The sequence below is a fragment of the Elephas maximus genome, chromosome 18 (genome assembly GCF_024166365.1).
Source record: "Elephas maximus indicus isolate mEleMax1 chromosome 18, mEleMax1 primary haplotype, whole genome shotgun sequence".
NCBI lineage: Eukaryota > Metazoa > Chordata > Mammalia > Proboscidea > Elephantidae > Elephas > Elephas maximus.
In genome coordinates this window covers 29,351,708-29,364,376 of record NC_064836.1, presented here as the reverse complement: position 1 = coordinate 29,364,376, position 12,669 = coordinate 29,351,708, and the positions used below count along the sequence as shown (strand labels likewise).

The following is a 12,669-nucleotide window of genomic DNA, read 5'->3' as shown; positions in this document are numbered from 1 at the left end:
TCAACTCCCTGTGAAGGGCCTGGCCTGGAAACACAACTGCAGGAGGATGAGTCAGCTCCGGGAAAGCTAAGTGAAGGCCCACACCAAAGGCCTTCAGGCCACACTAAGGCACTGGAGCTGTACTGATCTCGGACCCACAACAGACTTTGTTCCTCAGCACCACGGACATCAGAAATTAGCTTTCAGGTGAAATGCATAGTTTTCAGCAGGTGCAGGTTGGCTAGAAACACTGCACAGCTCCTCCCGCCCTAGCACAAAAGGGGTACAGGAATTGGGGAGCCACATCGCCCACCTCCGTGGAACGGTGCCTGACAACAATTACTGGAGTATTGTGTAACCTGCTCCAACCAGAAAGTTGGCTGATTTGTGCTGCTAAAACACTCGCCCACCTGTTCTGAAGGAACACTCATGCCAGGTGCCACTCAAGCACCTAAGAAGCCAGGCAGCTGGGACCTCATCCAGCTTACGGAGGCAGGAGGACAGGACAGTCTTGTTGCCAGTGGGTGCTGATACTTGCTCTCGCGGTACCATATCCCACCAGGTAGCGAGTCTGTGAGGGAAGAGACCTAGAGGACTCACTGCCTTCTAATTATCAAAGGTTGCTGACAATCTATCAAAAAGAGCTCAAAAACTGTGAATCAGCAAGTCAATTTAACTTAGGACCTTTTGCTATAACTTGAAATATCCTCAGAAATAATCCAGAAAATTCTGAGCAGAAGCCGAGACAGTTACCCATACAAATCAAAGACTATTGTTACGTGCCCAGAAACGGAAAGTGACCTGGGAAACTGGGGCTTATCTTTCCATTCCTGAGCAAGTCTACAACGTTGCCATGCTCGTGGCAAATGGGAGGGTTCATGACACAATTCAGTTTTGTAAACATTAATCTTAAAACCACTTTGCTTTAGTTTTTATTCTCTTCTGGATTATAAAAATAATACATTTACTATAAAATTCATATACAATAGAAAACTGAAAAACTGACATTTCCCTCAGAATCCCATGCTGAGAGATGATTACTACTCTCCTTGGTAAATATCCTTACAGATTTGTTAAGCATACATTGGAAAATAAAAACAAACAGGATTAAGAGGGATCCTACACATACATGTTATGTACAAGCTTTCAAATAGCTCCAACAAGTAAGTCAGCCAGCAACTGGCTCTTGAGAGAGCTCCACGCATCAGTTTTCAGAGAAGGTCCAAGCACATCTTGAGTGGAAAAAGCCCCGAAGATGTTCTTAACCGTTCGATATTAAATACTGCCCAAGTATGAAAGGTGTCGCAAGGTTAAAAAAACAGGAAATGAAGAATAATGTGTTTGATAAAGAGCTCGGGAAATCATCAGTTAGCAAAATAAACTCCTAGATTCCAATTCTAGCAAATATCAAAAAATGGCTGTAAAATTCAAATTTGGGACACAATCACCTCTTTACCATCAAATACAGCTGTAAAAGTAGTTCTACAATTCTTTTCACTTGACCAACACAAAAGAGTGTCATGTACACGGCCACCCAGAAGTCCTTCAGTTCTCGGTGAAATGAAATGATAACAAGAATTGTTACACGTGGCAGGCAGGGCAGGGAGTCTGGAATGGAGGACACAGAGCCGATTTCAGCTTTTGGTTGAGGACAATTTTGATTCAACCTCCTTCAGCTGCATTTGTAATGCTTTCAAAACATCTTCCATCTATTGAATTGAAAAAATACATAAAAACACACATGACTAAAAATATACGCGGTTAAATGACTAAAACTATACACTTTTGTACAATTTTTGAACATGCGATGTGTTACACTTAGTAAATACTCAGTGTTTGTCTAATGAAGCTATTTATAGGCATAAATTAAATTTTCTCTAAATTAGACACCATTCTATGGGCAGTGGTCCTCAGCCTGTAACCCACAGCTCTTCTAAGCATCCATCAGCACCAACTGTCCTCACCTGCTGGCATGGAAAGATGTGAACATTCCACAACGAGGCTGTTCATACCGTGAGAATTGAACCAAATGAAATATCAATTTGATCCAAAGATACACTGATTCTAGCTCAGGAATTTTAGGATATATACCATTTTGATTCTGGTATGAAATATCTTATGATTTTGTAGGTAAATTTTTAGCTTAATCTGTAGTTTGGTTCCCCAAAAATCAACTTTACTAAGAACTGAAATAAACTAAGCACTGTCTTCCATAAAAGTGCCAAGACCATAACAGACATCAGAATTATTATTTTGAGGACGCTTGTTCACTGCAGGAGGCTGTTCATACAGAGTGAAAACCTGCAAAGTAAGTTACCTGTTGTAGAGATTTTTCTATCTCAACTCTGCTTTCAAGATTAAAAACCTCTTTCTCTTCTGACACAATTTGCTTTTCAGAAGATCCTAAAATATAACTGTAGCACAGCACAAAGTTAAAATATGAAAAGGGAGCAAATATTAAATATATGTTGGTCAATTATATTAAAACTCTGAAGTATATCACACTATAAACTAGTACCAAGTAAACAAATATAACTACTTCTGTTAACAGCAACCTATCTACGTAAAGTTGTACTATATAAAATCATCTTTTTCTCCATAACAACTTTATCCGGATTTTCCTACACATTCAGTGTCTTGTTATCGGTAATAAACTTGGTCTTTAGTAAGCTGGATTGTAAAACAATGACACTCACAGTTCAACATTCTAAGGACAAGTTAAAAGATCCCAAAGAAGCCACTGATGCGCAGCTTTCTTGTTTTATATAACTTTTTGGGGAACATGTGTGCTTTCAAAGTTGACTTCTAATAAATAATAAATTCTGGAGTCAACTCTCGATTACCCAAATCTGGGCAACCGCAAGAGTTACCCACCAAGTGATGTTTTGCTCAACTCTCTAGGGTCACAGAGTAGACTAGCCAAAAACCAAACACACTGCCATTGAATTGATTCCAACTCTTAGCAAACCTATAGGACAGTGTAGAACTGCCCTACGGGGTTTCCAAGGAGCGGCTTCTGGAATGGAATTGTCGACCTTTCAGTTAGCAGCCACAAGCTTAACCACTGCACCACCAGGGCTCCACAGGATGGACTAGCCGCAGGAAATGCTGTGGTTAGAAAAAGTACTGACTAGTGGAAAAACTGGCCGGGCAACAGGAGGAAAAGAGGCCAAATGTTGGCAACCAAATAAAAATCTCAACTATAAGGAAGAAGATGACAGTGTTTCTCAAAAGAAAACTTGACTCTTTTGCACTTGTTTCCGAGTCTTTATCACGTTAGCAGCTTCAGTCTTCCCTTAGAAATCCTATGGGCTACTTTCCTGAAAAACAGCATGGTAGGCAGAAAGCAACTAACATTTTGCTTTTTAAAAAAAATAAGATGAGGTAGAAAAATTAAATGGCACTGGGTAATTTATAAAACTGTAAATAAACATTCTCGAGGGCATCCACTTCTAAAACAAACCAGGCATTAAAATCCTGACCCAAGGGGTAACTTCTACCCTAAATTCAACTGTTCAGGAAAAATAGCTTCAATATTGTCATCTCCTGAGCGAAATCGTCCACACATTTTCTTATACAGCAATATCACTTTTAACAGCTTTCTGCCAACCCTACTAGACTCAGACTTCCTGTCTTTTATACTCTATTCTCCCTTACTCCATTTTCACAAACCTTGGAAAAATTCTCCTGGAGAGGAACAGAGCATCTGTTTGGGCCGCAGTCTTCTATTCGCATATTAAAATAAAACCAGATCCCATCTCTCTCTCAACAGACCTACACACTTCACTAGGACAAACAACAGTGCTCATTTTCTGTGTAAGGGTTGTAAAAAGTTTGCAAATTTTAAAATTTTGATCTAAACCTGTCCAGTGTCAAAAAGGTGATGGCAAAACTGCAGTTATCAAGGAATAACTGGATGAGAAATCACAATTACAGTAAAAAGAATATTGTGTTTAAGTTTTCTAATCAGAAACCCTAAGAAATTCAACAGGAGTGATAAAATGTCTCAAGCAATGAGAGTATAGGCATTTCCTTTTCTTCTTTCCTGGCATATGAAGTGTCTCAGGCATCTGAGTCTTCAGGGATACACATTTGTCAGGACAAGCAAGAATGCACGTGGGGTTCACTGACTTGTTTCCTATAAAAGGCCAATGAGTCGGAAGGCCGCTAGGATACCTGACATGGTCGTCAGTCCCCAGTTTGCCTTGTTTCCCAACACTTACTTCTCAGAAATCTAGGAGAGCAGGTGCATTTTCTTGCACCTCTCAGGAAAGCAGGTGATTCCTCACCACCAGAAACAGCTAGGCTCTGAGTTGTTACTTTTCCAGATGGGACTTCTTTCCTAACCAGTTTTGGAATTCTTATATCTACATGATATTCTAGGGACCAAAAAATGGGGGAAAAAGAAGACGGACCTCATATATTGGTTAAAAATAAATCCTCTAAACTAAATTTGGTTTTTGAAAACAAGTAAACACACTTTTACTCCAAAAAAAAAATTTCTCATGGTGTATTCTCCTTATAATTTAGAATGTCTGACTTTCCCAATACCAAATACATCAGGTTAAAAAAAAAAGAAAAAAATCACCAGCTCTATTGCCAGGAATTATTACATGAAGATATTTTAACCAAACAATACTGATTCAGTTCTGATGTTTTCAATACCAATGTCTCTACAAACTTAACCTTTCTGAGAAACCAGCTGTGAGGTGATCCTGTATCTATCAAACGTACCTCTCAATGGCCTCGACGCTGAGGCAAAACAAGTCTCTCTTGAAGTCAAGATGCCTGGGCGTGCACCTGTATATGTAGCCAAGCTGCAGTGAGCAGCCTCTGCAGAACAAGGTCTCAAGAATGCTGCAACAGAGAAGGGCCGCTGCTTCAGGCAACAAGAGCAACTTGTTCTATAGAAATCCACAAACACTTAAACATTTAAGCATGTTGTTCTGACCATGCTAAGTCTTACGTGTAGAAAGAAAAACGATAGAGAGATGCTTATATCAGAAAAGCAAAGAACCACCTTTAGGCCATATTTCTTAAAGCATCTGGTGCCATGGGACAACCACAGAAGTGACAAGAAAGGATACTGAGGTGGTGTTTTTCTAGAATGTAAATTCCTCAGTCTAAATGTAAACTTAGAAAACAAAAAAGATTCTACATGACTTCTTTTTGGGTGCGTGTGCTTCAGATGAAGGTTTACAGAGCAAATTAGTTTCTCATTAAACAATTAATATGCACATTTTTTGTGACACTGGTTGCCAACCCCACATGTCAACACTCTCCCTTCTCAACCTTGGGTTCCTTATTACCAGCTTTCCTGTCCCCTCCTGCCTTCTAGTCTTTGCCCCTGGGCTGGTGTGCCCACTTAGTCTCATTTTGCTTTATGGGCCTGTCTAATCTTTGGCTGAAGGGTGAACCTCAGGAGCGACTTCAATGCCAAGTTAAACGGGTGTCTGGGAGCCAGACTCTTGGGGTTCTACATGCCCTTTTAGTGTTATGTTGTCTAACTAGCCTACCAGGGGTCACATGACACTCTAGGGAAAGGGGAGACAAATTTCTTCCTCCAATGAACCAGAGAGAAAACACGTAGGCTTGCGGGTCGTCTCGTGTCTGCCACCGTAACTTGGAACCAGTCATAGACAATACATAACTGAACAGATGTGTTTGTGTGCCAATAAAACTTTATTTACAAAAACACAGGCACCTGACCCACAGGCTATACTTTTCCAACCCCTGCTCCAGGCAACCGTAACACTGCTTGCTTGCTTACTACGTAACTCTGAAGACAGTGATGATTTATAGAAAGAAGACTGAATAGTTGCAGATAATTTTAGCCTGGTAGAGATGCAAGGGATTTCTGCTGAGACTTCACTGCTGGGTAGGACAGGAGCCACGTCTGTCCTACGGAACAGTATCTTCCTTTAAACCAGCTTTGCTGTCTTCCGGTTCCCACGTAAGTGAGTGAAATAAATCTCTGACGTGTGGTCATTATGTATTTGGCAGAGCTGTTTTTCTTTATAAATCGTACTTCCATGCTAGCTCTCAGTCTTCCATCAACTACAGAAATGCTCCACAGAGTCAGTTCACAAACCCTTCACTGAGTGGTCTGTTGTTATTTCTCCACATCAGTCTTTCTTTACTCTGTCCACTTCTCACATTTGAATAATCCCTCCCCACATGCCATCGTGTGCTCTTTAACTTCCTTAAAACTGCCTTGGAACCCACTGTCTCCTAAAGCCTGGTCTAACCAAGCCATCCAAATTTACCGTCCTATAAATACCTACACTAACATTACAGTCCCAACATACAGCAAGTTATGGTAACTGAGGATTTAAATGTAGTGGTGATCACAATCGTGAAATATGCACCACAAAAGATTGCTATGATTTCAGAAGTATTGTAACTTGTGGGTATGTGAGACACTTGTAAGTGCTTAGTACAGATTCCTGCTATCAAGCAAAAGGAAACTATCACACAGCGTCTTGTAGACTACATTACTGTTCACCTGCAGAATCTCAGATACATTACTCGTTTCAGTAGCAACAAAGTGGAATGCCACCTCATGATAAATTCTCACTGGTGATGTGATTAGCTAGACAATACACCAAATTCAAGCCAAGCCCGTTGCCATGGAGTCAATTCCAACTCATAGCGACCCTGTAAGACACAGTAGAACTGTCCCATGGGGTTTCCAAGGAGCGGGTGGTGGATTCAAACTGCCGAACATTAGGTTAGCAGCCGAGTTCTTAAACACTGCCACCAGGGCTCCAGACAATAAGCCACTGGTTGTATATTAATCTTCAGCGGGGTGAAAAACAGAAAAGCATCTCAGTAAACCCCGAATAGGGAAGCCCACCTATGCTCCCCCAACAGTGAACAAATTTTTATGCTACATATGAAATGTCAAACCACAAGGCTGCCAGACAGAACTGTCAAGACTGCGAACTAACGTCTAACGCAGGTGTCATCGGCCAAGAAAGGATGTTCAGAAAAACCTGAGCCTCAAACACTGGTCAATGGATAAGACTGCTTTATCCTGAATGATCAAAATCAAACTAAAAACCACTGAAGAATACACCCAAACCCACTCACACTTCTACAGTATTTTCTTTTTTGTGTTTTAAGTGAAAGTTTACAGGGCAAATTACATTCTCATTAAAAAATACACATTGTTTCGTAACATTTACCTATCAACACTCTCCCCTTCTCCACCTCAGGTTCCTCGTTTCCATCTGTCCAGCTTTCCTGTCCCCTCCGCCTTCTCATCCTTGCCCCTGGGCTGGTGTGCCCACTTAGTCCCATTACGAGGTTGAACTACGTGTGTCATTGTTTGTTTCATAGGCATACTTCTACAACGTTATTGAGGAACAAGGCAGAGGCAGTAACAACTACTTTTGTAGCATCTTTCTGCTTTCACAGCTGGCAAGAGTGGTCAGAATTCACCCTGATCACTCAACAATGCTATTGAGAAGGCAGTGCCAGAAATCGTGGTGACTTTAGACAAGGAACTGGCATCTAAGAGCCTTAACGAATGACAGAATCAGAAGGAAGAGAGGAAACAGCATGGCCACCTGTCAACATGTTTCTAGAACACACAGGTGCTCTTGCTGACCATCAGCAGAATGGCTTGGATCGCTAGATAGTGAGAAGTGGTTCCTGTTATTGTCAGTTGCCCCTAAGTCAGCCCCTAACTCATGACAACCCCATGCACAATGGAACGGAGGGCCCAACACCATCCCCATGATCAACTGCGGATCAGATCACTGTGCTCCAGAGGGTTTTCTTTGGCTGATTATCAGAAGTAGATCACCAGGCCTTTCTTCCTAGTCTGTCTTAGTCTGGAAGCTCTGCCGAAACCTGTCCAGCATTACAGCAATGGACAAGCCTCCAAAGATGGACAAGTGGTGGCTGCACATGAGGTGCACTGGCCTGGAATGGAACCTGGGTCTCCCACATGGAAGGCGAGAATTCTTCCAGAGCCGCCACTGCCCCCATTTGGCAGGATGTTGTTGTTGTGTGCCATCCAGTCGATTTCGATGCAACCGTGTATCAGAGTAGAACTGCTCATAGGGTTTTCTAGGCTGTAATCTACACAGAAGGAGCCCCTGATGGCGCAGTGGTTAAAGTACTCAGCTGCTAACAGATAGGTCAGCGGTTGGAACCCACCAGCCACTGGGAGGGAGAAAGATGTGGCAGTCTGCTTTCGCAAAGATTTACAGCCTTGGAAACACTATGGGGCAGTTCTACTCTGTCCTCTAGTGTCACTACGAGTCAGAATCAACTTGATGCAGTGGGTTTTTTGGAATCTTTACTGGAGCAGATCATCAGATCTTCCTTCCCTAATCATCCCCATAAGTGTGAGTATGGTCTGTGAGTTCTGTGTGGCCACTGCAACGAATTATCACACCCAGCAGAGAAGTCGAGAGTGCTGTGGTGTCAGAATTGGTAAAAAGGTTGGAAAGAGGAGGTATGTATGACCTCCACTTCATAGGAATCGTATCAGCCTGGGTTGTTGATCTTGATTCTCCTTCCCCCTCATGAAGTTAGAGGTCAGATGCCCCCGCCATGCCATTTTTGCACAAGATACTGAGATACTGATCTTCTCACCCCTGGTATGGCTACCCAGAGCCTGGGATGGTCAGAGCTCCATTTTGGTTGCTTCTGGCCACAAGCTGTTCATCCTTATCTGTAAGTGTAATTTATGTGTATATATATATATATATATATATCCACCACAGTTTCTTGTACTGTAGTGGCTTGTGTATGGCTATGATGCTGGAAGCTATGCCACTGTATTTCAAATACCAGCAGGATCACCCATGGTGGACAGGCTTCAGTGAAGCTTTCAGGCTAAGATAGACCAGGAAGAAAGGCCTGGAGATTTACTTTAAAAAAAATTAGTCAATGAAAGCCCCCCAGACTGCAACAGAATATTGTCTGATATAGTGCTGGAAGATGAGCCCTCTAGGCTGGAAGGCTCTACCCAAGAGCTACAACAATGGACTCAAACATACCAACAATCACTAAGATGGTACAGGACCTGGCAACGTTTCATCATGTTGTCCACAGGGCCATCGTGAGTCAGGCCGTCATATGTCTATGCATTTTCTGTGAGTGTCATGGCATGAACAAGGTAGACAGCATTGGTCTAAGGCACCTTTGCCTACGAGGTTTCACGATACAGATATTTTCTTTTTCTATTTTCTTCAAAACCAAGCCCAAAGAGCCAAAAAGGGAATATCAGGATATGTCTTTAGAAAACTAGAAACCCTCCCATCTCAATATTTAGGGGGCACCATCACTCAAGAATTGACAGGTTTGAAAGACTGATCCTGTATCGATTACTAGGAAACAGTTTTATCCCAAGCAATTACTAGTAAAGATCTTTTAAAAGATTTTTACCTGAAAAATAAGCATTTCTCTAACATATATATTCACATAGATACAGCTTTACTCACCAGCCATTTTCATTTTTACGTTTGGATAGCTTCTGTTCCTTGTCCACAGAAACATTACAGGAGACACCTGGAAAGAAGAAAAGTAACTATAATTTGTTAATGGGGTTTGTTATAATACACATGCAGATATTTAGAGAACCTCTAATCTGAGTTTTATATGAAAACTCAGAGGGCCAGAAAAAATAAGAGGCCAAAGTATCTCCCTCTCACCCTTTCTGTCTCTCTCTCTCACACTCACACACACAAAACACATGGGTTTAAAACTAAATGTACAGGAGTCTTCTGGAAAAAGACAGCAGAATAAGAGTTACTTCCTTCCCTGAAAACCAGTGATATGAACAAAATGAATAAGCTTAAGAAGAAAAATTCAGGAAATAGTAAAACCTGGAAAAATGAGAACCTCCAATCATAAATTACAAAGAATAACTGCCAGGTTTGGTGAAATTGGGATTAAAACCAAGGAAGATGCTAAAATCCAACGCGTACATATCTAGATCTCCAAAAGAAAGCTCATTTCTCCAACAGTAATTTAGATGGTCCCCAGCAACCCAGCCAAAAATCTTTTACTTGGACCATGACTTGGGCAAGGGCCGCAGCAGAACCCGAGCAGGAAACGTTACCGGAGGATTCAGTTTCAGGATGCACTAACAGAGGGTCCAGGTGGAGGGAAATGAAGAAAAGACCATGTCATATCGGACCTAACAAAACAGCCCCTTGATTTCACCTCCTCCTACAGTCCACTTTAGCCTGGTGAATGCCACCACCAGACACCCTAATGCCATCCTTGATTCTTCTGTCTCATCCTGCTCCCCACACCCACTCCACTGACAAGTGCTGTGAATTCTACCTCACAAACGCCTTTCCAAAGTATCTGCTCTTCTCCATCCCCAACACAGCTGCCACCACCCCTTGCGTGGACTTCCACAACAGCTCCTGACTTGTCTCCCTACTTCCACGAGTGGGTCATATCACTCCCATCTCCTCAACCACTGGAATAGATTTTGTCTCCTCAGATAGCATACGAGGCTCTCCATTTTCTGGCCCCTTCCTTCTTCCCTGAATCTTATCTGTATTCTACTCACAAGCCCCAGGGCCTTTGCACCACCTGCTCCCCTCATGCCTGGAGGAAGCACAAAGCATGACCGAAGAAGTGTACGTGTGGCCAAAGAGACATTCATGTATAAAGACAACAGACATTTTCAAGCACTCAAACCTGGAGTTTTCTTGGGGATGGGAACTACTGAGGACGATTAATCAAAATAAAGAGGGACACGGTGGTTCAGTGGATAGAATTCTCGCCTTCCGTGAGGGAGACCCAGGTTCCATTCCCGACCAGTACTCCTCAAGCACAGCCACCACCTATATGAGTAGAGGCTTGTATGTTGCTATGCTACTAAACAGACTTCAGCAAAGCTTCCAGACTCTGACTAGGAAGAAAGTCTTGGCAATCTACTTCCAAAATCAGCCAGTGTAAACCCCACGGATCGCAACAGTCCGATCCCTTTGTGTGTGGGTTGCCATGAGTCGGGGTCAACTCCACAGCAGCTAACAAGAACAATCAAAATAAACCAGTCAGGAAGGGAAAGCTCTAAGGGTACTGTTGTTATGTGCCATTGAGTCAATTCTGAAAGGAGCCCAGGTGGCACAGTGGTTAAGTGCTCAGCTACTAACCAAAAGGTTGGCAGTCTGAACCCATCAGCCAGGTGGGAGAAAGATGCGGCAGTCTGCTTCCATAAAGATTACAGCCTTAGAAACCCTATGGGGCAGTTCTATTCTGTCCTATAGGGTCACTATGAATCAGAATCGACTTCACAGTAATGGGTTTGGTTGTTTGTTTTTTTTTTTTAATCTTTTCAGGAGCAGATTGCCAGATCTTTCTCACTCGGAGTCACTGGGCAGGCTCAAATCACCAACCTTTCAATGAGCAGCTGAGTGCTTAACCGTTGTGCCACCAGGACTCCTGATAAGAGTACTAGAGTTGAGAAATAAATCCACTTAAATGTTACCTTAAGGCTAAATGACCATGGGAATTATGGCTACAGAGCAGAACGTAAATACTAGAACAATGACAAAGTGAGAATAATTGAAGTCCAAGTGGAGGAGAAAGTTTTAATCAAATTGTCTAAAGCGGATAAATCAAGATATTTATATACAGTTCTAGAAAAGTTAAAAACAACTTGACTCCACAACACCTAACAACAACAAACACGTCCTGGCTTACAATCGAGTTGTAATGTTTTGAGTAATGCTCACAATGCTGCTGATTCAACCACTGCTCTTCTCGAATGGGGGGCGGGGCGGTGGCTTCAAGATAAAGGACCCGCCCCTCACTCTTGAGCCAAAGGTGCAGGTGACCTTCTTCCTCCCCTTTTCGTAGCACAGCTCCCCCTCTCAACTTTCTCTGCATTTTAAGTCCCTGGTGGTGCAGTGGAACCCTGGTGGTGGAGTGGTTAAGAGCTCGGCTTCTAACCAAAAGGTCTGCACTTCGAATCCACCAGCCGCTCCTTGGAAACCCCATAAGACAGCTCTATTCTGTCTATAGGGTCGCTATGAGTCGGAATGGACTGACGGCAGTGGGTCCCAAGGCAACCCCCTCCCTCCGAGCCGCCCAGATACTGCACACCTGGGAAGTCGGCGGCCCCAAGCCCCCCGCCCGCCCGGACTGACAGCGGAGCAGGATGCAGTCGGGGTCCTCCTGGCTCGTCACCCAGCTCAGCGAGTCGCCCAGCGGCCGGCGGCAGCCCGAGCACAGGAACACCAGCGGCCGCTCCTCCTCCGCGGCCTCCCCACGCCACGTCTCCTCGGCGCCGGCCGCCGGCGCGCTCCAGCTCCCGGAGCTGCACATGCTCGCCCACTGCTGCAGCAGCTGTTGGCGGCTCGAGTCTTCGGAGAGCCTCCTGCCCAGCAGAGAGGAGTCGCTCCACTTGCCCTGGTCACACGCACAGCTAACAGAGGAGCATCTTTTGCAAGAACGCAGCGACGGAGCGCCCGCCATAACTACAAATTACCCGCGCCCTAGAGCACCACGGGAAAAAACGGCCCTGCGCATGCGCGGGGCGGGGCGCAGCGGCCCAGGTCGAGCCTTGAGGGGCGGGGTCTGAGGGAGGAGGGACAGCGGGCAATGGGCTCGTGCGCGTGCTCACTGTCGGCTTGACGCGGCTGTCGATCACTGCGCCTGCGTCAGGTTTTCCACCCCTTTTAAGAAGTCAGGAGCCCTGGTGGTGCAGTAGGT

At 43.9% G+C, this 12,669-nt stretch overlaps 1 protein-coding gene across 1 annotated transcript; it reads right to left on the bottom strand.

Moving 5' to 3' along the window:
• Positions 1-922: 922 nt before the first annotated feature.
• MIS18A (MIS18 kinetochore protein A) lies at positions 923-12,461 on the bottom strand. The gene is made up of 5 exons (XM_049857978.1): positions 12,105-12,461; positions 9,438-9,504; positions 4,714-4,836; positions 2,297-2,393; positions 923-1,688 (listed from the first exon to the last, which is right to left on the bottom strand). Exons 1-5 carry the CDS (start codon positions 12,430-12,432, stop codon positions 1,614-1,616), a joined length of 690 nt encoding a protein of 229 aa, XP_049713935.1. The 5' UTR covers positions 12,433-12,461; the 3' UTR covers positions 923-1,613.
• Positions 12,462-12,669: the final 208 nt, after the last annotated feature.

Excerpts from the sequence above, each read along its gene's own strand:
- MIS18A (XM_049857978.1), bottom strand. The coding sequence starts at position 12,432 with ATGGCGGGCGCTCCGTCGCTGCGTTCTTGCAAAAGATGCTCCTCTGTT. Across the intron at positions 9,505-12,104 it reads CGACTGCATCCTGCTCCGCT|GTGTCTCCTGTAATGTTTCT; the intron begins GTCAGTCCGGGC and ends TCTTCTTTCCAG. Across the intron at positions 1,689-2,296 it reads TAGAAAAATCTCTACAACAG|ATGGAAGATGTTTTGAAAGC; the intron begins GTAACTTACTTT and ends TCAATTCAATAG.